This window comes from Neopsephotus bourkii, unplaced genomic scaffold, assembly GCF_033783945.1.
Source record: "Neopsephotus bourkii isolate Nb327-2 ecotype Australia unplaced genomic scaffold, CSIRO-AGI_Nbou_v1 NB_1600, whole genome shotgun sequence".
Lineage (NCBI taxonomy): Eukaryota > Metazoa > Chordata > Aves > Psittaciformes > Psittacidae > Neopsephotus > Neopsephotus bourkii.
The window spans coordinates 7,828,065-7,852,368 of NW_026902076.1; the positions used below are offsets into that span (position 1 = coordinate 7,828,065).

Below are 24,304 nucleotides of genomic sequence, written 5' to 3' on the forward strand. Positions count from 1 at the left end.
CATACCTTCCATCATCAAATTATAACGGCATCAGGAATCTTTCATTCCCTCCTCTTAAAACTGTTCTACTGTGGTCAAAAATGACCAGGTCACAGAAGCAACATTTTAAAGGACATACCTTAATCCTGCTAGTTAGGCTACAAAATCATACTCTTTTACACAAGGAATCCCATACAGCTTGGTGCACTGCTGTACATCTCTGGAAGAAAGGGGAAACTTCTTTCTTGAAATGCCATAGTCTGTTGGCACTTTTCCTGGGTTGTGGCTATAGGTTTACTGGGAACTTGCATTTTATGAACAACTGCTCAGTTTGTTGAATGAGCTATCTACAGACATGTAGCTCAGGAAAGACTACACAGGCAGAAGTTCCTTCTTAGACTCCACATAAAGCGCCTAGTTCTAGAAGGTGTAGCATTTAGAATAGATTCGCACCCTCAGTTTTCCACAGCCAGTTTCTAGACCATCTTAAATACCACATTGAGAGGTGGAGACTTTTCCCCTTACAGGAAGCCCTGGCATTCCCCAAAGGTTTCTGTGCCTGGGACAGGAAACCCAAAACACAGCTAGATGCCAGATTTAGAGCTGTAAATTTTTTGTAAGGCACTACATCTCATTAAGCACAAAATAAGGCATACCAGGTTTCAGTCAACTTTTCAGTCTGGCTATAAGAGCAGACTCCACAGCCCACACCACAGCACAGGGCAGATGTTTCAGAATATTCTCTAAATGCCTCACAAGTCCCATGGAGAAATGCATAAACCAGCCAACCAGAAACACTGAGTACAGGCACCTGAGATGCCACTCTTCTTTAACCAGCTTATGCTACAGGTAGGATCCTCCATCCACTCATTCACAGCCCTACAGCTCCTAATAAAATGAGAAGTCAAATCTGTCTCATACACTAATGCCCTTTATCCTTTAAAACAGGAAAGGAGAATACACTCTATTATGAAGTAGTCCAGTGCATTCAATCCAAGTGAAGGAAATGCAAAGCTAATTCTCTATTACAGACCAAAGTTGTTTGTTTTTTCTTATTTTTAATTTCTTTCAGATATGTGCTTTAATCCCAGAACTATTAGTTATTTGATCTCTCTTGCTGAAGGTGTCCTGCTTTGCAGAAAATGATCCAAGACTAATTAGGAAAAATAAAGGGTGTAAAACACAGGGAACATGACTGGATCATTAAAGTCCAAGTGTCTGTTCCCAGATTTGTTTCATCAATGAGTATTTCATATAAAAACAAGTAAGAATTCCTTTGAGGAGAAATTGGCGCATAGGTTTTCCCCTACCCAAGAAATTGTCCAGCTCCTAGACTGAACTCCTGTGGCTAAAGAGAGACATATCACAGCTCTTTAATATTTTTTTGTACAGTAAAACAGCTTCATGGGGGTGAGCAGCAAGCTTATAGCTTGAAAGTGGGAAAAAAGAGATGAAGCTTTGAACCCCTGGAGGCAGAAGGGGGCTTAATGCAAAAGTAAGCAAAATTCAACATTATATGGAATGTCAGATTAGAGGAGTTCAATGGCTCCATGGCTTAAAAGAAAATGAATATAATTAAAGAGCTTGATCATATATTATGTGTTAAGTTCAAACTCCTATGAAATCAGGGTGATTAAACAATAAAGAATTAATCAAAATCAAAGTCTGTCAAACAGTGTCTTCTCTCAACACCATGGTATTAAGTAAAAAAAACAAAAACAAACCCCAAAAAACCTAAATCCATTTAAACCCCACTTCTTTTTTTTTTTTTAAACAATTATTATTTTCAGCAAGATAATTTTACAGAACCAGGTCCAGTTATATTTCAGTATCACCTAGTAAGATTCCTGATGCTTGCTACTCACTAAAATTACACCACAATCATAAGTTTAATTCCTTCACTATTCAGATCTGGATGTGGCCATCCTAGAAACATTCTTATTAAATTTGCAGGAATCAAGTTAGCTGTCCTTAAAGTCAGTTCAGAGCTGAATACATATTTTCATTATTTGTTTTCACAATGTTTATTATTACGTGAAAATCGATTTCTGAAAGAACTAAAAAAGGTATTTTCAAATACATCTATGAAATTTCATTAATGAATAGAAATTTACTGGGCACTAACAGCAATGTGCATTTTTAAGTGCTCTTGAATAACAGCCTGAAAATAGACTATGTAGCTACAGAAATCAGGAACTTGCCACCAAACATTTTCTTACATCAGACCTTCCCTAAAACAGCATCCCAACCTTTTTATCCTACTCTGTTTATTCTAATGTTTTGCCCTTCCTCAGAAAAAAAGCAGAGAGATCATGACTTAAAGGAAACTTAAGAAGGGTAAACATCCCAGAGACGCCTGCTGGAGCCGTGCCAGCGTGCAGGGAGTCACTGGGTGTCACTGCAGCTCACTGGATTCAATGGAAAGAAGCAGTAAACCGCTAAGAGCTCAGAGCAAGGTGGCTTCCAGAGGCACTACCACCATACAAACACATAAGCAAATCCAAAGAGGAGTTAAGCTAATTCAACAGCTTTCACATCAAGTGTTTCCTCCAGCCCCACACATGCTAAGGGCTATAAAGTATTCCCAGCTCTAACTGAAGCAGCTTTCCTAGTCTCAAGTCAGCTGGTAAAGCTTTCTACAATAGCATAGCTGTCATTTTTTGGGAAATCCCTGCTCCCCCAGGAGTATTCAAAGTGTATGCTGATGCTTTTGCCCCGGCAGATTGCATTGTCTCCCACTTACAAACAACTCCTTGACTTTCTGAGTACAATCTTTCCTCCCCACATACCTCTACATATTTCTATAGCACATACACTGCAATGTCTCCATTGAAGCTCATATTTTATACCAACATATAAATTATAAAAGATAGCTGACAAAGGCCTTTAATACCTATGGACCTATGGCATGCAGTCAAGCCACTGGCCATCATATCTGAAAAATTATGGCAGTCAGGTGAAGTTCCTGGCGACTGGAAAAAGGGAAATATAACCCCCATTTTCAAGAAGGGGAAAATGGATGACCTGGGGAATTACAGACCAGTCAGTCTCACCTCTGTGCCTGGCAAAATCTTGGAGCAGATTCTCCTGGAAGGCATGCTAAGGCACATGAAAATCAACAAGGTGCTTGGTGACAGCCAGCATGGCTTCACTAAGGGGAAATCCTGCCTGACCAATTTGGTGGCCTTTTATGATGGGGCTACAGAACTGATGGGACAGCAGTAGAGCAGCTGATGTCACCTACCTGGACTTGTGTAAAGCGTTCGACACTGTCCCACACGATATCCTTGTCTCTAAATTGGAGAGACATCAATTTGATGAACAGATCACTTGGTGGATAAAGAACTGGCTGAATGGCTGCACACAAAGAGTTGTGGTCAATGGCTCAATGTCCAGCTGGAGACCAGTAGGGAGTGGTGCCCCTCAGGGATTGGTGTTGGGACCGGTCTTGTTTAACGTCTTTGTCGCTGACATGGACAGTGGGATTGAGTGCGCCCTCAGCAAGTTTGCCAAGGACACCAAGCTGTGTGGTTTGGTTGATACACTGGAGGGAAGGAATGCCATCCAGAGTGACCTTGACACGGTTGTGAGGTGGGCTGATGCCAACCTCATGAAGTTTAACCATGCTAAGTGCAAGGTCCTACACCTGGATCGGAGCAATCCCAGGCACAGTTACAGGCTGGGCAGAGAAGAGATTCAGAGCAGCCCTGTGGAGAAGGACTTGAGGGTGCTGGTCGATGAGAAAATGAACATGAGCCAGCAGTGTACACTTGCAGCCCAGAAAGCCCACCGTATCCTGGGCTGCATCAAAAGGAACATGACCAGCAGGTCGAAGGAGGTGATCCTGCCCCTTTATTCTGCTCTCATGAGACCTCACTTGGAGTATTGTGTGCAGTTCTGGTGTCCTCAACATTAAAAGGACATGGAACTGTTGGAACAAGTCCAGAGAAGGGCCACGAGGATGGTCAGGGGACTGGAGCACCTCCCATATGAAGATTGGCTGAGAAAGTTGGGACTCTTCAGCCTGGAGAAGAGAAGGCTGCGTGGAAACCTCATAGCAGCCTTCCAGTATCTGAAGGGGGCCTATAGGGATGCTGGGGAGGGACTCTTCATTAGGGACTGCAGTGATAGGACAAGGAGTAATGAGTTCAAACTTAAACAGGGGAAGTTTAGATTAGATGTAAGGAGGAAATTCTTTCCTGTTAGGGTGGTGAGGCACTGGAATAGATTGCCCAGGGATGTTGTGAATGCTCCATCCCTGGCGGTGTTCAAGGCCAGGCTGGACGAGGGCTTGGGCGATATGGTTTAGAGGAGGTGTCCCTGCCCATGGCAGGGGGGTTGGAACTTGATGATCTTAAGGTCCTTTCCAACCCTAACTATTCTATGATTCTATGATCATGCTGGAGAGCAAAAAACAAGATCACTGACCCACACCAAATTTACTGGTAAGCATTTCTACAAGTCATACAAACAGGTGTCTTAAATATTTACAAATTACCTACGTAACAGATATTTGCATGCCTCTAATTGAAGCATTTCTTACAGAAAGACTGCAAAACTGGGACAATGAGGAGGTGGGCATGTATATTCTCAAAACATTTTATCCTTTCAGATTTAATCAATTAGCCAACATATGAGTACTCCTGTACACCGTCACAGACAGCTGGTGAAAGAGACAAGTATACTGGCGAGTCTTCAGCAAAGGAATTACAGAGACATTTTAAACATCTGGGAGAAGGGAAGATCAGAAGACAGAAGAGGTGCGGCAAAAGGAGAAAGTTAAGCTTCTATTCGCAAAGCCACCTTTCAGTTATCTAAAGGGACATGAACCACCTGGGAGGCTGACAGGCTTTCTGTGTACCTCAACCTACTGGGGCACCTCAGTCCTAACAGTCTCTTTCTATAAACACAAGGTGGTTTTGCAAAGGCTCTCCCCAATGGAAGTTTCTAACCATGGCTGGAAAAAGCCAAGCAGAATACCTATGTAGTCCTCATTCCTTTGCCATTTACACTTAAACAGGTATGGAGACGGCTTGAATGAGACTGGACAGCCATGTGCTAAAATAAGTCAGGGACTTTTGTATGGTTCATTCCTAAAGAAAGGGTTTGAAAGATACTAAGATATGAAGAGTAGCTGCAGCAGTAACAGGATAATTCAAGTGCAAGGGATCTCAAGTTCACTTTAGTCAACCTCTTGCTCAGACGAGGGTTAGCTATGAACTCAGACAAGGTATGTCAAAACTTCATTCAGTTGTGTGTTGAAAACCGCCAAAGATGAAGGCTACACAATCTCTCTGGGCAACCTCCTGCAAGGCTTGACTGTCCTCTTTCTAAAGAAGTTTTGCTTTCCAGTCTAAAGCTCTCATTTCAATTTATGGCTATTTGTCCTCACTAGATTTCAATACATTTCTCCTGACCCATTCGTCCAACTTCTCCCCCTGGATTGCAGCCTGGGATCTCAAGGTGTATCAGCGGGCCCTCCCAACTTGGTATACTACTGTCAGAACTACCAAAATCTAGGCAGGGATGCAGGACCAAAGACCAAAGAGTAATTTGGGATGAGTTGTTTACATGGGAAGAGTGTGAGAAAAGACGTGACGGCACACAGGCAGCAAAAGGGCAAGTTGAGGGGAGGGGGGAAGAATGAGGTGCTTATACCTTGTTCAAGCACCATTCCCACTGTAGAAGTAAAGTAGTCCAGACTTCGGTCTGCAGCTAACAAAACACACCCAAGCACACTTATACAATCTTCTGCAGACATTAAGGGTAATTAAAATCAGAGGATCTTTTGCATTCTTAAGTTTGCTTTTATGGAATAGATTATTATTTGTCAGTTTCTATGAGCTCTTTTTCATGCTCAACGCTCAGATTTAATGTCCTATCTTTTTACTACAAACTTTAAATGTCTTTACACACTAGGTTAGAACTGACACCTAAACTTCTGTCTGAAAGCCCAAACTTCTATGATTCCTGGCATATACGAACATTCAATAACTAGTCAGCCATTTCAGAATTACTGAGCCACTCATCCCATATCTCCAGTGAAGCCTTTTCCTTCTCTCCCTCTCTTTCTATAGGAATCCTTAATGATCCCAAATCTCCTCCTCTCAGGCCCACTATTTCTGCTGGCCAAGGTCTGAACACATTTCTTTCTGGAGATAGTATAAGGTTACACCTGAATCAGCCAAAAAGGATCAGTGAAATCAGGAAGAGATGCTCTTCCTCTAGTGAGTAACACTGCATGTGGTAAGCTACTAAAACTCAGACATCTTATTGTACAGTTACAGTACCACAAAGCTTCCTCAGGAAAACAAAAATTACATACGCACATCCCCTGTCCTATGTGTCCCAATCATACCACCCCACCAGTATCAGGTGAGCTTTATGAAACATTGTAAAGTGCCAGAATATTAGAAAAACATTTAAGTAATAATTTTAAGTAATATTTTCAATCTAGTTTAAACCTTCAGCAATGCCCATCTTTAAAAGTAAATAATGGTAAATGTTTCTCAAACTAACTACATATAAATCTAAAAATGTTTTAAGTAATGGTATTATAACAGTACGCCTATCTAGCACGTAAGGCCTGGCTGCCTTAGCAGGCAGTACATCTGACCAGCACAAAGCAGGCAATGACTAACTATGGTATGCACCTCATCTAGAAAGCTGTATAGGCAGAAAGCTGATGCCACTCATACAGCATTCAAAAGCTAACCTTGATGCAGCACAGGACAGATATAATCCACACCACGCTACTACACAGAGGGCAAGGATTGTTGTTTGGCACTACCCCACAAAGAACATACTCATGTAGCCTGAGATTTTTTGCAAGGCGTTCGCCAACCACAAAGGTCACAGAAAGCTTCAAAATATTCAGAGTAACTTAGGCATGGCAAGTTACACATGGATAATAAGCATTTTATTATTCATGACAAAAAACGCAGAATACTGAATACATCCATATACACAAGGACATTTTTAATTACAAACAAATGCAACCAGTTCTCTACCACTATCATGGATTAAAAAAGTAAAAATAATCAATGACACAATATAAACAAATACATAAATACATTTAGTAAATGCAACCAAATGATAAGCAGTAGTTTCTGTTGAAGTTTTACCAGATCATAGTAGTGTTTTTACTCAGAATTACACTTGCACAGTAACAAATAGGATATCACACCTAAAATTCCAAATCCTAAAGAAAGTACTTTTTTTTCAACTAGGTTACAAACATAGCCTAAGAAAAATTATGTTACATCTGAGGTTGGGGCAGGGGAAGTACACACCAGAGAAAGGCGACCGGGAAAAAAATCCATAGCCAGACATCCCAGCAATATAATCGAAAAACCATAACATTACCTTGCAATTCACTTCTGAAACTCCATGTCAACAGTGGCAACAAAAGACATTCTGTATATTTATAGGTGCAGCACAATCCTGAAAATACTTTTAGTTATCTAGTTTTTACCTTAAGCACTTTGGGTATCAGACCTTCGACAAAGAAAATACTTTATTATTGCAAGATAGATTCTATGAGCTGAGCACAACACACACATTCTTGCAAATAAATCTAACATTTGCAACTTGCAGAACATAAAAATAGTACACACAAAGCTATTTTTTTCTTAATCGTCATTTAAAGGCTCCGTTTTGTAACATTAGTCAGTTTATACAACTATACAGAAGTTAAAGCACAATATACTTTACATTAGTGAAAAAAACCCAAACCAAACAAAAAAAAACTAACTTAAAATTTGCCAATCCTGTTCATGCAATATTAATACACAACTTGCATTTAGGGTACCCAGATGATCTTTAAAAATAAAAGACACACAAGCACCTGCTGTTACAACTGAATGATAGTCAGAAGGTACAATCAGAGCTAATGAACTCTTAGGTGTCAATGCCTCTACATGAAAGTATCACCTGACACTACAATGAAGGTAGCCCAGTGAAGTACCTAACATGCCAGGTAAGCTTGTAATTTTAACTAAGAAAAAATTTAAATTCTGCAACAATAAATTAAAATACTGCAATATAAAGAAAACCAACAATAATCACAAATGGTTACAAAAACCCCCTCAATTTAATCAATACATTAACGTGACTTCTGATACTTTAGCTAATACTATGTTCCGCATTTTCTGATTTATTAATGGATATCTTTCACTTGTATACAGAACTAACTTTGTAAAGTTAGTTAACTTTGTGCTGTCACTGCCTTATTTCTTACTTATTCAGATTTCCTGGACATGTCTATCTCCTTTAAAAATAAAAGGGAATCTGTTTTCCAGATAAAGCTTTCAGGTTTTCACAGGAATTAAATACATCATGATATGCAGGGCTAGGTGTTCTTAGATCTTATTTTCAAATAGAGATGCATTAGATATACTGTCTATCATTAGGGCTGTATTATTTTTTTCATTTAAATTCAAACAACTACAGGGCATATAAAGAAACCCCTTACACTTCAGGCCTCTTCATGCTTATCATTGTCCCAACACCTGAGGAAGGAAGCAGGGGGGAAATGTAAAATTAATAATAATAATAATAAAAATATAATCAGAGAAACACCTAACAAATTCTTGTGATTTCAGAACGGTTACTGAAAAACGCTTACTGAGACATATGCAGCATACCATCACTTTTCAGTTCTGAAATTTCCACCTACTACAAAGAATTTAAAAAAACCCAACAAAATAGGCTCTAAATATTTCCCTTCAAAATACAAACAGACAAAACAACAGAGAAAACTTCCTGTCCAGATAAACCTATGGTTTGGATTAACTTTTTTGTTTGTTTGTTTGTTTCACTCTTGCTTTATTTCTGTCAGCAAAATAGAAGTTCTGTTATAATTGTAATTATAATATTAAGTTTTGTTATAATTATGATCTGGTTCACAAAAGGGAAGCACAGTAACTAGGATTTGGATGCTTAGCCTACAAATCTGTTTTTTCTGATTTAATTCTGTCAACTGGAATAAGACAGCACCTACTTCTAAAGGAGGCTGCATGGCCAGCAGCAATTAAGGCATGAGCTAGATTGTTCTCCTTGTGCAGAACGTCCACCTCTAACTTCATTTCAGGGCCATAGTGTTTAAAATGAAATACCAGACCACGATTACTAAGAAGCTCCTCAAACAGAAGCTTAGCTTCATCACTCCAGTATTGCCCCTTGGCAGGAACTACATCATGTAAAGAGCAAGAGTGTGCCAAGTGTGGTAAGTAAGACAGACTTTTTGTTATGACTTTAAGTTTATGGATGTCAGAGTAAGGGATGCTCTTCAGAAAGCCATAATCAATAAATCTAAGAACAACAGACTGACTTGTTACTTCATTAATTTCTGCCCTGTTCCACTGTGCTTCCAATCCAAACTTGATCAAGTAGCTAGCACCAGGAGCCACAAGCTCTTGTGGCAAAGCTGGCAAGTTGTCAGGAAGGTCAGAGAGCAGCAAAGACAAGTTTTGCATGCAACCAAATAAGCTTTCAAACTGGACACAGAAGTCTGAAGGATCAGTAACTGCAGTTACAAACCCAGGATAGCTTCTGCCACTCTGCAGCAACCATGTGATTGCATTTTTTTTGAATGATGTATCACGCTCCTTACAATCTGTATTACTGGATTTTTCTGGTCCAACAATAGTCTGGCAATGACTTAATAGCGTGTCCAAATATTCCTGAAGCAGAATTTCCCCTATTAAAATATCTACTTCGCAGATATGAGAGCATTCCAAGTATCTCAAAAACAAGATCCTAATTCCATGATCCAGGAGTGCATTTACCACATGGACAAACTGGTTTTTCTTAATTTTCTTAAACCAAACCCATTTACAAAACACAGCTTGTTTAGGAATACTTCTAATCTCATCACTGAGCATCTTTGCACTATATAAGGACACCATCTCATACCTTCCATAATCCATGAAAAAAACTAGCATTAAATTCTCTTGGACAAATTTCTTTATCACTCTTGACCGATACCACTCCAAGTTAATTTCGGATTTTGTCAGGCATTCCAATCCTTCTTCAATGTCATACACTCTAAGCAAATCACTTCTCTGGGCTTCTTTGACAAGCACTAGATTTAATCCATGCAATACTTCCACATTTCTAAGTAACTGTACATGAAATTCTCCACTCTCTAGAATGTTAACTACTTCTGCTCCTTCTACCTGTCCAGAATTTAGATACTGAGGAAGGACATTTAAGGGTGTTTTGAAAGTGTTTTTCATCCTAACAGCCTTAGTTTTGCTTTGATCAACGAAACCATTCCTAGACCTCATATCTTGAGGATTACTGCTTGTAACCAGAATCTGGTTTGGCCTATTTTCCTGGTTATGTATTGGTGGTTTTTGCCACCTTGGCCTGCATTTTTTCTGCAGAAGGTCATTAGACACAGATTTCCCATCACAAATTACATCTATTTCCAATTGCTCTCCCTGTTGCTGTAAGAACTTGCAAGTGACTGGCTTGTTATTTGCTTTGCTTACTAAACAAGAAGTACTTTTATTAGTCCAGCTTTCCCTAGGAACACTTTTTACTCTGCTAAGGTAACAGTGAACACTGAGCCTTGGCAAAGTTAAGAACTTTCTCTGAATCCTGCAGATTTTTGAAGGACTTACAATTGCTGCATTACCATAGTCAATGAACTCTATCTCAACAGATTTTCTCCATTTCAGAGCTTTAATAACTGTTCTATAGTAAAAACAATCAGTGTCATGCTCTGCTAGAACGAGGTCCCCTAACATGGGCTCATCTAAGCCACTTTCATGACCTATGTTCTCCATAGTTTCATTTAACTCTTTTGCTAGTTGCATTATTAAGTTTTCATCCTCTGCAAACTGAACATAGAAACTTGATGGGTGATTCACATGAGAAACATAACCCACTACTTTAGAATTTACCTGAATATCACGTTGAGGAAGACTGATTAATTTAGGTACATTTTCATTACTCCTTTTCTGCTGACCTGTATAATTTGGTCTCTCATTATGAGATCTGGAGACAGCATTTACAGTTGCTTCCTTTGAATTTAAAGCAGGCTCTCCAACCAGAGGTTCCTCTCGCTGCTCCGGAACAGCACTGACAGTATTTCTATAAACTGGTTCTTCCCTGTCCTGTGAAGTTGGAGGTTTTGAGGACCCACTACCCAACTTTTGTGTGATACATGCAGCATTCTCTTCATTACCAAAATTCTGTCCAGTATCTGTCGGAGAGTACTCGCTACATTCCTGGCATTTCACTTCAGTTTTCAGTGTAACCCCTTCAGGATTTTTAGCAGTTACTTTGTTACTTTCTTTGTCATCTTCCATGTGACATACCACTCCTCTGTTACTTTCAATACATTGTTCTGTGTAATTTTTCAGTGCCAACTCTTCCAATACTTTTTCTTTAATTCTCTGACTTACTTTGAGCTGTCCATCATACAACTCCACAAGAATCTGTCCATCTGATTCTCTGGATACAATTACAGCCTTCAGCAGTTTATCAAGAAATGTTTCCTCAAACCATCTAGTAACTCTTGCTGGAATTTTTGTCTCCCTGAGATCTGACAGACAACATTTAATAGCTTGCATGGGTGTGACTATTAGGTCAGCGGCAAAGCCTGGAATAGGCATCAATTGGTCTCTCTCTACCACACTCTGATTTCCAAAATCCACAAAGTCAGCACATAAGTGGGATGTCGATTCCACAGGAAAAGCCAAAGCTCTATAAAAGAGACCATCTTCGAAATATCTGGCTATACATAATTGCGTACTGCTGGTATCATATTTTGCATTATTTGCAATTTTACTTATGGCACTCACCTTCTTCATCAATGTCTCTAGAGTTTTAGTATTTCTATTAAGCTGGCAATAGAATTTTGTGGGACTATGTATGTGAGTTATATAAACTTCCTCCTCATCTCCAACTTTTAAATTAAAAGATGAGTAGCAAAAACTGTACAGAGAACCCAAAGATGCAAGGTTTCTCAGAGCAGTATATTCAGACTGATTGAGGCCACCACTCAGTTCTCTGAAGAATTCGTCTGCACTAATAAATGGAGTCTGTAAGTCAACTATATTGCATAAACAGTTGGGGCTTACAAGAGCAAGAGCACAAATTATACAAGTCAGAGGTCCTCTAGAAGCAGAAATGAAGTCTTCAAAACATCTACACATTTCTTCAGACCAATTAAGCGAGTCAGTCTGTAAAATCACATTTTTAAGTGCACATCGAAATGCTTGACTTTCCAGAGTAAGGAAATCAGGAAGAATAGCCTGAAGATCTTTAAGTAAGACTCTTTCTCGATAACCATAGTCTACAAATATCACATCAACTTCATTTCTGGATACTTGCTGCACAACAGCTGCTCTGTACCACTTCCCATCTTTGGGACATTTAACAATACAGGCAAGCTGTCCAGTTTTGTAAGGACTGGTATGCTCTGCATAATAAGTCTGGATTTGTTCCATTAAGTTATTTAGCTCTGGCAGTTTGCTTTGCAACTGGCATGAAAAATCTATGGGAGAAACAATGCAAGAACACACCACTTCAAAAACAGCTCCTGGTTTAAACACAAACTCTTTATAAAATAATTTCTCCTCATGTACTGATTTACACCTTTCAGCAACAGCAGCTTTTCCAAAACAGGACAGCACAGCAGATTCTCTTGGCACTGAAGGCACACTTAATGATTTTTCCTTATGCAGTATCTCTCCATTTCGAGATGCCTTATTTTTACGAGTATTACATGTGCTCTGCACATTTACTTTTTGTTTCTTAATTTTGTAAGAATTCAGTGCTTGACTTTTTTTTGCTGAATTTTGAGCAGGAGCTGGTGCCCTTTCCCAGTATTCAGCATATCCAGCTTGAGCCATACATGTGGCAACATTTCCTTGCTTCAATCCATTGCTATAATGCACATTAACAATATACTTGTCATTTTCCTTTCCAACTACATGAAGCAGCAATGGTGTATTAAACACAGTATCTTTGAAGAAATCAATTTCCTTTTGAATCCACACCTCATCCACAGGAAACGTGCAAGCAAGTGCACAACACACAGCTAAAGCTGGTAAACTGGAAAACTCGGGAAGCAATGTTTTCACATCATAACAGGGTACTGTATCTGTATTTCCAAAATCCAAAAAATAAACAGCAATGTTTACATGAAGCACTTCAATGACAACACCCCGATAATAATGCATGTCTTTGCTATACCGGGCACAGCACAGCACTCCAGGCTCTGGGTTTTTAAGGACCATTTCATCAGCTCCACATTGGTTATATGTGGCTGCAATATTTTTCATCAAAGTTTGAAATTCATACTGATACCCACAGGTTTGAATCCAAAAGTTAGATGGATTTATGACATATACTACAAAAGCAGTGTGGAAGGAATTAATTCTCATTTCTACCCTTTTGCAGTGGCTTGACAAAGAAATATTCCTTTTGGGTAAGCAGTTTTTTGTACATTTATTTTCAGTACAATTCTTTAATGAACTGTACCTCTCATAATACGGTTTGTAGTTTACAGCAATACCTGTGATTTTTGTTTCTGGAAGTGAGACACATGAAGCAACTGCCTCATTCAGGTTTTTTGAATGCTCAGCATGAATTCCAAGGGTTTCCTTTTGCAGCGTAATATAATACAAGTATTTAATGTCACTGAATAAATCGACACGAACACGCACAGAAGTTTGTGCTATCAAGGCCTGTGTAAGTTCCTTCAGCTGGGTTTTTATCACTGTTTCATCCTGACTATCAAAACAAGACAGTGCACATGGAAATGAGATCATTGGTAATGCCATGAACTCTACTTTAAGTTTCTGAACACAACTAGATGGCACAGCTTCAATAGTGCCAAAATCCATAAACCAGACTTCCACATGGTCAGAAAGAAACTGTTTTATCACTCCTCTATGCCATTTCCCATTTTGACTTTTGGCAGCACAGAATAGCCCTAAACTATCAAAAGGTTTCATATTTTCTGTACTGATCGCTTCATAGTACAAATGCATAGCTCCTGTCAAATCTTCCAGCTCTTTCTGCCATTTCTGTATCTGACAGTAAAATCTATGTGGGCTAATTGCAACAGTTATTCTTACGTTTTCTTGACTGCCAACCGGTAGACATGGAAAGAGATTACCTGGAACTGGCCAAAAATCTGTTGATTTCTCAGAATTACTGACAGTAAGCAAACCCTTGACTGGAAGCTTCTGTTGTAACAACTGTGGCACTCTATTACAAAGCATTTCTTGGGGAAATGCTCTTAACATTTCTACAATAAGACAAAACGAATCCCCATCAATAAATTTTCCTAACTGCAGTTCAAGAACATCACTGATTATCTTTGGCACTTCTAGAATAAACAGTTGGTATGGCATAACAGCTTTCACATGACCTGTAATCTGTAATCCCACCAGAGATGAAAAATAGTTAATGGCTTTTGGACCCCATTTTTTTCCAAGAGGAAGTATGCTTGCAAAAACACCCAAAACCACCTTTGGAGGCAGTTCAAACAATTCATCACAAGCAGAAGCAAGATGTGTTTCCTTAACTACTAGAACTTGCCCAGTATCTATAAGAAAAACCTTAGAGTTATTCTCTCTCTTTTCCAGAACTCTTCCCCTATGCCATTTTCCTTCTGTGTCTTCCACCAAACAAGATCCACCAACGCTGATCTTATCTTTTACTTTGAATACACGCTGAATTTCGTTTTGTAGTATGTAATAGCCAAGTTCACATCCTGCCTTGTATTGGCCTTGGAACACTATAACCAAGCATTCAGGATGGCATTCTATGCAAGTTATCTTCAGTTCCATATCTACTGTGTTTGGTGAGGGAGTCAGAGATTCCATCCTGTCTGCAAAGAAAAGGAGCAAGATCAGCCTCATAATTTTCCAAATTTTTTGTCAGCTAATTCCTTACACAAAATTTGTTTTCAAAATGCTTTAATAGTATATTATTACACTTCCTGTTAAACTGTCCACTATTTAACAATGTCATGTTTTATGCAACTGGGATACACTTGAGAATTTTCTTTGTAAACACGTTCAGGTAACATCTGAAAAGAAGTACCTCTGGGCTTGCTCTTGTGGCTACAGACCAATTTTATCACTTGAGAATAATTCATAATTAAAAAAATGCTCTCAGAATAACACAGAGAACTAAGGATTACATCAGAAAACAGGGGAAGGCAGACAGTCACAGACAGGGGCAATGGACATGCAAGAATGCGGAACAGGACAGGACAGATGACTAGGAAGATAAGTGCATTTCTTCTCCAATAAAAGTATTTCTGCTTGAAGAAACAAAAGAGTGGAAAACAGTTAATGTCATTTACGTAATCTCTGCTTATCTCACAAATATTATCTACATTCAGTAAACTTAACTGCACAACTCTCCAAAGAAGATCCAATTCAGTATTTTATTGCACTGGACTTGTTACAAGGAGTTTTGCAGGACCTTACCTGCAAAAGTACTTCCAGTATGCTTTACTCTTTATAAAATGTAAAGGACCAACCCCTATTTACCCTGCATTTCCTGTGTAAATCACCTCTTCAAATTAACAGTATCTTCTAGCTCTGTGCTTTACTATTTACATAATCTGGCTGCCTACACATTATCAGTTATAGCTGCAGCACATTTTAAGCTCTTATAAATGCAAGGACATACATTATTTATGTCCAACAGTTCTGCACTGTGCATCAAGAAACAATTGTGCCAGGTGTGTTTTGTACCATCTCAACATTCAGGTTGAGATGTACCTTTAAACCCTTCAGTTACTTCTCTGAACTTCATCTATAATCTGCTCTTGAAGATCAGCTTTCAGTTCCATTCAAATTTGTCAGGGGATCTGTGATTTCATATTGTTTAGGCATGCACAGCCCTTCTACAACTTAACCAAGCAATTCCATTAAATAAACCACTGTTCTAATGAAGTAATTACAGTCAGACACCTGTCAAATGCCAAGACAGTGAATGAACACGTAAGGATAGGCTGGACAAAACATATGCCTGATACATGAATTTGTACATAAAGCTGAAAGCCAGCTTCAACTACAAGTTCTTACGACAAGATCTCTCTCAGCCTGCCAAAAAAAAATCTTCAACAGAAATGCCAAAATAGTTTTTATTGCAAGTATACGTGAAGTATGCTAGTGATCATATAATCTGTCTTCAGACTATTGATCCCCATCATTCTATTTACACACACATACAAAAAAAACCCAACAAAACTAAACAAACAAAAAGCAGACTCAAACCACTCCTATCGTAAAGCTTACCAGAAGAGAACATCTCAAGGCAGGAGGAAGACACGGCTTCTCAAACAAAACCCCAAACCACCAGCTACCCCAAAACACCTCCCAGTAAAAGCAGCACCAAACTGAAGTCTGACAAATGCCCGCTTAATAAGCACCCTTATTTTTCAGTTTTCCTGTAATAAAACAGAAAACTAAATTTGGAAGGGTGGGGGACAGTTCACTGATAGAAGCAAACAGCCTTCAAGAAAGGATTCTGTCTGCTTGGAAAAAACACCTGATCATTACAGAGGATAAAACTTCCGAAGGTGCACCACTTACGCTTTGGGCACCTTTGCTTCTTCCCCCCCCCCACCCCCCCCCCCGAAACAAAGCCCTGGTTGTAGAAACATGGAACAAAGGAAAAGAACGCATACATCAATATTTGCTTGCTCCTGGTCACAGGCCACACAACAGCACTTCGCTGATAACAGCATTCTGGTTTCAGCTGGGATAGTGTTTATTTTCTTCCTCTTTTAAACCATGACAGTCACATATCCACAATTCACAAAATCCTATTTTGCTTTTTACTCACCTATATACCAGTTCAGCCTTAATTCATTCAGAACACACCTCCAGAAGCCTCAGCCCTCCTGTTAACAACTCTGCAACTAAGATGATAAAACGAAATTAGAAGGAAAAAAAAAAAACAACAAAAACACCCCACAACCATTAAACATCCTTGAACTACTTCTCTAAATCCTCCTTCTGCCCAACAAATACATCCTAGAAGAGTTTCACACACCCAGTTTAACTAGAATGCTAAGACTTTAAAAAAAAAGCGTAACTACAAAACACTATGCACCTTGTTAAAACCATGGTTAAGACCATTCTTTCTTCACAGCAGCTCAAAAACCACGCCAATCAGCAGCACACTACACAGGTAATCTACCAAATATCTGCTAAGCAATAGCAATCACATACTTTTTTTGTTGTTGTTGTTTGCAATACTTCGGACATCCAAATCTGTACTCAATCATGTACTGCTAGATACAAACTTACTGCATAATAAAAGGGCTTTGAAACACAAACAAATATAAGACGCAAGTGACAGTTTAAAGTCACTCCATAAAACGGCTGCTCAGACGGGGGCTGTTTGACGACCAAGGCATCCGTCCCCTGAGAGGAGCCAGGCGCGGAGCTGCGCTCATCTCCCCATCGCGGGATCGGCGGGTGAGAGCCGCCGCCGCCAGGCGAGACCAGAAAGCGAAGACCGCCACCCTTCAGCAGCAGCTTCCTTAGCACCCGCAAGACCGAAAGCGACGGATGAGAGCCACAACCGCCAGAACACGACCATTTTACACCACCAAGAAGCGGAGTCGAACGAAACCCAGGCCCCTGCGGTACTACCTCTCACCCCGAGCTGCAAGATGGCGGCGCGAGGACCCGTTCCCACACGCTGGTCAGCAAAGCTCACGCGCCGCAGCGCCGCCGCAGGCTTGTGTGGAAGACGCGACAGCAGCGCCCGGCCAATCAGCACGGCCCGACGGCAGCGGTGTTAGATGACCAGGCTTCACATAGAAGTTGTTAGTGTAATTAGGCAGAGTTCCTTAAGAATGAACTTAAATAGTGCCATATTCTAGAGGGAAAAAGATAAGACCAAATCTTTTATGTTCTTGCACTATTAAAACCTCAGAGTGAAATCTAGAACCCAAGGTAGGTGTCTTGGCATCCTTTGCAATGTAAAGGAGGAGTGCTGCCTCAGAATGGTAGCTCAGAAGACTTAAGATATTAGATAAGAAGCAGTCTTGAGCTTATGAGTACTAAATATTACAAAGCAGTGTGGGGTATGGCTGTGTTTTCCCTGTGATATAGGCTTTACTCCTGAAGGCAGAGTGCTACCACTGGCTTTCTTTAAAGACAGCAAGGCGTACATTTTGTCCTACTCAAATTACAGTAGTGATGGCAGCTGTAATATAATAATCCTATGGTTAAAGAAGTCAGATTCTTGCAGCATGAGTGAATTTAAAAAAATGTGTACTACTTCCCTGCAGTGTGCCTTAACCATGGGTGGTTATGCATGGTGGAATGCACTGTGTCCCTGTTGTTTGAAGTCGTGCTGCTATGGGATGGATGGATGGATGGGGGGGGATGGGGGGGGGAGTAGGGAAGCAGGGGAGGAAGAGAAAACAGAAGGCATAACCAGGCAACCTGTCAGGGCTGATTGGATGCTGGAGCTTTCTTGTCCTTTTTTGGAAGGAAAGAAGAGCTTTTTTGCTGTTATGCCTTTGTTACAGAATTTCGTTGCAGTTTATATCATTTCAGCCAGTATAGGAATATGTCTTTTCTGACACAGTGTGGGGGGTTTGGTTCATCTCTCGTTTACTCAAGAGTAGTACAATTTTTAATTATCTCCTGCCCTGGTTTTGTATCTACACTGCGAAGTGTTAAGTATACATGAAGTACTGCCAGATCTCAGAAGTAAGCTCCTCCAATAACATCTGAGACATGAAGAGTCACTGTAGGCCATTGTAAGTGTACATAGCAGACAAAAGCAGAAATAGCAGTGTTGTATTATCCCACAACATCTCTATAGTGTACTTCAGAAGGCTTGCAAAACTTGTTCAGTGTTTACATTTGAATTGTGAATGTTTTAAAATATTGGTGAAGCTGCACATTCCACATTGATTAGTACTAAATCTCAAGTGTTTTTGCCAGCGTTGTTTACTGTGTAAGTAGTACAACCAAATCTGGGTATTCATCTTTTCCATTTTATTGTCTTTACAAACTTTGTGTTGCTGTTACTACCACAAAAAGCCATGTGTTCCTTCCTTGTCATTGTTGTGAGGAAGATGTTAAATATTTTTTGCTGTTTTGTCCAGTATGAAAGGTCAACAAACTCCAGTTTATATTCCATATAAATAAAATACAATTGAAAAAGAATTTTGATATGTCAGCCCTTACTCTCATAATGAATCTCGACTAAGACAAAACTTCTGAAGTGAGCCTTGAGTTGTTTTTTGTTTATAACAGACTACTGAGGAAGGTGGTACTTCTTCATGTTTTCCAAAACAGGACTCTATCTGAGGAATCATTTCTCATCACTGAGGAATGATTTCTCATCAGGAAAATTTTGCTATGACTCCAGTATATTCCTTAAAAACAGTTAATAAAAACCTGAACATTTCACCAAAAAACTCTTCTGTGATCATGGGTGAAGTGTCTGTTCATAACCATTTTTATTCTGTAAGAGATTATGGTCTGTTTCTGAGTTTGACTACTTTAAGTACACTTCCACGTGAAATATCTTGTGGAGGAATGGATACTAGTTTTCCTTACAGACTCAAGAGTAGTAAATGTAAAGAGAGTAAAAGTATTACACCACCACTTAAGGGAGTATCATAAATGTAGCTCTACTGCCAGCTGCCTGCCAGGAAGTGAAATGTAGCACTGTGTAACTGAGCTCCTGTGCTGAAATTGGATAACAAACAACTTATTCCACAGTTCTAGCTAACTATCAACACTCATGAAAATTGATTTTGAGGGGAGGGAACATAAGACAAAGTTATCACTTGTAAAAACTGAAGGGGATACTGAAAGGATGGCTTTTAATAGCACTGACATTCATCTCCCAGTTTAAACAGCAACAGTAGTCTGCAGCCTTCTTAAAATATTATTGGCAGGTGATAAATGTTTGAGTTATAAAATAAAAGTGAGTCTCACTGAATTCCTTGGGGAGAGTGAGGAGAGGATTAGGTAGCCACCTAGGCAGGCAAGAAATACAGATTACAAGAGGATCGGATTCTCTCCCCAGTGGAGGGTTTAAGGCTTAATCTTCTCCTTAGTGCTTCTTTCTTGGGTGGCTAAATGTCTGAATGCTCATGATGCTAGTTCTGTGCAGTGTATACTTACTGGAATGAATCCCGTTCTGAAGCACTTGACTTTGATGAAGAATGATATAGAAATCATAGCTGCTTTGATTTCATGGGGAGAGAAGGAGAATTAAACAAAGCATCTCCAACCTTCAATCCCCCCAACTGTTCTAGGATCCATCCTTTGTGTTGTTGAGATTGTTTCTGAATATTAATATCATAAAAATATTACTTAAATAGATAATAATTGCACTTTTTACTTTTTAGGGAGGACAATCTGTCATACCAAAGTACTTTGAAATTGTCTCCTTTGGGATTTGATTAGGGCATGACATGAAAAACTGTATGGACTCCTCTCCAGTCTGAGTCTTGTGGAAACCTGAAAACACGTAAGTGGTTTTTGGTTGCCAGAAACATTTTTTTTATTGCATGTAATCAAATTGCTTTTCTAAAAGAGACTGCAACATTTGCTTGTAATATCATTTGTGTTTGTCTTTTAAATAAATAGCTTTGAAAGAGAAAATGTGTGTAAGACAAAGGTAGAAATGAGTGACAACAGCAGAAATACAGGACATTTCAAAGATCTATAAATGAACAGTGAAAGCACCTCCACCTAAGATAAATCTCACAATAAATGAGATTTTATTCCCAGTTTAGATAAGCCTGTGTTTATTGTTTAAATCGGTATCTCTTCAGAACTTTTCACACTACAAGATCTCTATATTTTTTTTTTTTCCCTGAATTCAGTCCAGAAGGTTTGCTGGTTTTTGAGGTAGTCAAACACTTTAAAAACAATGGGACTCAAAATAGTTATCTCAAAACTTTTTCCTGTTTTGCAGTTTTTCCTATTTTGGCTTTCAAAGTCTCTTCTTAATGTCCCAAGTTTGTGTTTCTGTTAACTTGAAAGATAGCCACTAGGTGTCAGGAACAACCACAAGATTAGCTGAATGCTTGGAAAATACACTTGTGGTATTTTAGTAGAAGGAAGAAGCGCAGAAGCAACTAATTCAGTCAATGAAATATGGGGTGGTATGTGCTGTAGAGTTTTGCTAGCAGGTCATCACATTTATCACACAATCTGAAACCACTTTAATTATTTTCATGTAACCTGAACTAACTCTTGAAATATTTTCAATTTGCAGGGTCTGCTTACTCAGTATGTAGACAAAATTGCATTTCAAATGTTTTGCTAGATCAAATGTCTATCTAACCACTACTGGCATTTTTTAAATTATGTTAATACCATCACTTATATGAAATTAGTCACTAAATCAACAAGTCACATGTACAAAAGCAGAGGGTTGAAACAGATTTTACAAAATACTTTCAGCAGTAGGCAATAGATCTATTGCTTCTTAAAATTCACGTTGCATGTTTCAGTGTCAGTAACTGTCAGAGCAGAGAAAGAGATGCCCGTTATGTTGGAAGACACGCTAATTTTACAGGTGAAAGAATGAATTGAGACTTGTTAAACAGGGACACAAAGCACTTAGAATTTCTGTTATTAGGGGCCTCCCAAAATAGATTCTTTTTGCCATATACTACACCAAACCAGTACATCTGTGCACATACAGGTCCAGACCTGGTATCAGTGGTGAGGCTGGGTTTCTCTGCTGTGCAATTTGTATGATGCTGTGTGGTATGGTCATGCCAACTATGTTATCTTAAATATCAGTTAGGCACATAATGCAGAGACATGCATAAGAAGACCCCGCACTGCACTCTTACCCTGCGTAACTGCAACTGATGTGTGGGATGAGAGAACGTTAGTGTCCATCTGCATTAGCAATTGCTGTGACACAATCAGAGTAGATCTGTAAAGTTAAATAATTGGTGCTGATGACCCAATATCCAACAGGTTTTAAGGGACAGAGGATTATTAAAGACTAGCTCTAGTGTAGTTATGCAGACTGGATGTCTACTAGCAGTTGAAAAGTGTTTTTGAGTTTCATTCCAAAGAATTTGTTTGTTCACTGTGGAATAGGTCAGCAGTGCTGATCAAAGCAAGGTAGGTGGGAATGGTAAGGAGATTCACCTCCTGTTCTTCACTAAATGTAAACTAATGTAAAAGCTAGACTTAGGCACCCTGGGTGGATAAAGAACTAGCTGGACGGCCGCATACACAGAGTTGGGGTCGATGGCTCAATGTGGTCAACCGCTAAGAGCTCAGAGGAGGGTGGCTTCCAGAGGCACTACCAACATACAAACACCTCCTAAGCAAATCCAAAGAGGAGTTAAGCTAATTCAACAGCTTTCACATCAAGTGTTTCCTCCAGCCCCACACATGCTAAGGGCTATAAAGTATTCCCAGCTCTAACTGGATCAGCTTTCCTAGTCTCAAGTCAGCTGGTAAAGCTTTCTACAATAGCATAGCTGTCATTTCTGGGGAATCCCTGCTCCCCCAGGAGTATTCAAAGTGTATGCTGATGCTTTTGCCCTGGCAGATTGCATTGTCTCCCACTTACAAACAGCTCCTTGACTTTCTGAGTACAATCTTTCCTCCCCTCATACCTCTACATATTCCTATAGCACATACACTGCAATGTCTCCATTGAAGCTCATATTTTATATCAACATATAAATTATAAAAGATAGCTGACAAAGGTCTTTAATACCTATGGCATGGAGTCAAGCCACTGGCCATCATATCTGAAAAATTATGGCAGTCAGGTGAAGTTCCTGGCGACTGGAAAAAGGGAAATATAACCCCCATTTTCAAGAAGGGGAAAATGGATGACCTGGGGAATTACAGACCAGTCAGTCTCACCTCTGTGCCTGGCAAAATCTTGGAGCAGATTCTCCTGGAAAGCATGCTAAGGCACATGAAAATCAACAAGGAGCTTGGTGACAGCCAGCATGGCTTCGATAAGGGGAAATCCTGCCTGACCAATTTGGTGGCCTTCTATGATGGGGCTACAGAACTGATGGACAGGTTGTGAATGCTCCATCCCTGGCGATGTTTAAGGCCATGTTGGACGAGGCCTTGGGTGATATGGTTTAGAGCAAGGTGTCTCTGCCCATGGCAGGGGGGTTGGAACTTGATGATCTTAAGGTCCTTTCCAACCCTAACTATTCTATGATTCTATGATTCTAAATTCCCAGTTCTTCAGCTTGGCAGTGGAAGAGTAGGGCTAGTGGAGAGGTTGAATGACCATATAGGAAAAGGAGAATAAAATTTTAATAATTTCAGCTCTTTGGATTCAGAGTGTACCATTTTGCACAGCAAATATTTTTAAGGATGTGTAGATCAAAAAGGTTTTTTGTTTTGTTTCATTTTTGTTGGGTTTTTTTTTCTTAATTCTGAGATCAGTTTATTCTGATGGGGAAAAGGAAGTTGCATATGCAGTAGCAATTCTGTCATTAGAAATAGTGAATAATATTTCTGGTGAGTGGTGGAACAAACTATTGCATGTATTGATGGTGAGTGAGCTCATTGAACTCTGAGTCATGAAGTCACAGGGACTAAGGTGGAAAAAGACCTGCTAAATCATCTAGTTGTCCCCGAAGAGACAAACTGAATGTTCTAATAGGTTCTTCATATAAGCCATTTCTATCATCCAAATCGATTAACTAAGTTCTGGCCCCAGCCATACAAACAATATATGAAGAAAGACCCACAGCCTCTTGCAGAATTTAATGAATACCATGAGTGTCTGCAGAGGATTGCATTTTAAATTATACATAACTGACAGCACTTTTGTGGTCTTAATTCATAGTTAAAACCTTAGCAAACATGTTTGTGAAATTTTACACATTCAAGTAAAAGTGAAACTTCCCACAGTCTCAAAAAAGAGGGTGGTTTTGGGTTTTTTTTCCCCAAAACAATATCTATGCATGTTTCCACTGGATGCATAATGTTTAAGGAACATATTCTTACCTGGAATCTCTATGCACAATTTTCATTTAAATTTAAAAACATAATCCAGAGAGGAAAAACACAGAAAGGAAAAAGTTTCTTCATCTCATAGTTCACGTTTATAATCTGTAAAAGGCTTTTTTTATTTAGGAATGTTGGACATCTGTATTTCCCACTGTAGGAGTGCTCAACATCTTTTTGAAGCTGATGTCTATGGTTTAAGCTAGTCCCATGTTTGTTTGATTTTTCTTAAAAGCCTTACAATGTTAGATTTGACTGTTAATCATTATATCCGTCTTGTTAAATATTTTACATCTTGTCTCTGTTTACAAACATAATTCTCTCAAACTCTTCTAGCATTTGAT

General features: G+C 39.3%; 1 protein-coding gene across 1 annotated transcript; it reads right to left on the reverse strand.

The window, feature by feature from the left end:
• Positions 1-8,893: 8,893 nt before the first annotated feature.
• TDRD15 (tudor domain containing 15) lies at positions 8,894-16,897 on the reverse strand. Its single transcript, XM_061372358.1, has 2 exons — positions 16,807-16,897; positions 8,894-14,833 (listed from the first exon to the last, which is right to left on the reverse strand). Exon 2 carries the CDS (start codon positions 14,826-14,828, stop codon positions 8,925-8,927), a length of 5,904 nt encoding a protein of 1,967 aa, XP_061228342.1. The 5' UTR covers positions 14,829-14,833; positions 16,807-16,897; the 3' UTR covers positions 8,894-8,924.
• Positions 16,898-24,304: the final 7,407 nt, after the last annotated feature.

Bases quoted from the DNA above. Each gene is read 5' to 3' on its own strand.
- TDRD15 (XM_061372358.1), bottom strand. From the start codon at position 14,828: ATGGAATCTCTGACTCCCTCACCAAACACAGTAGATATGGAACTGAAG.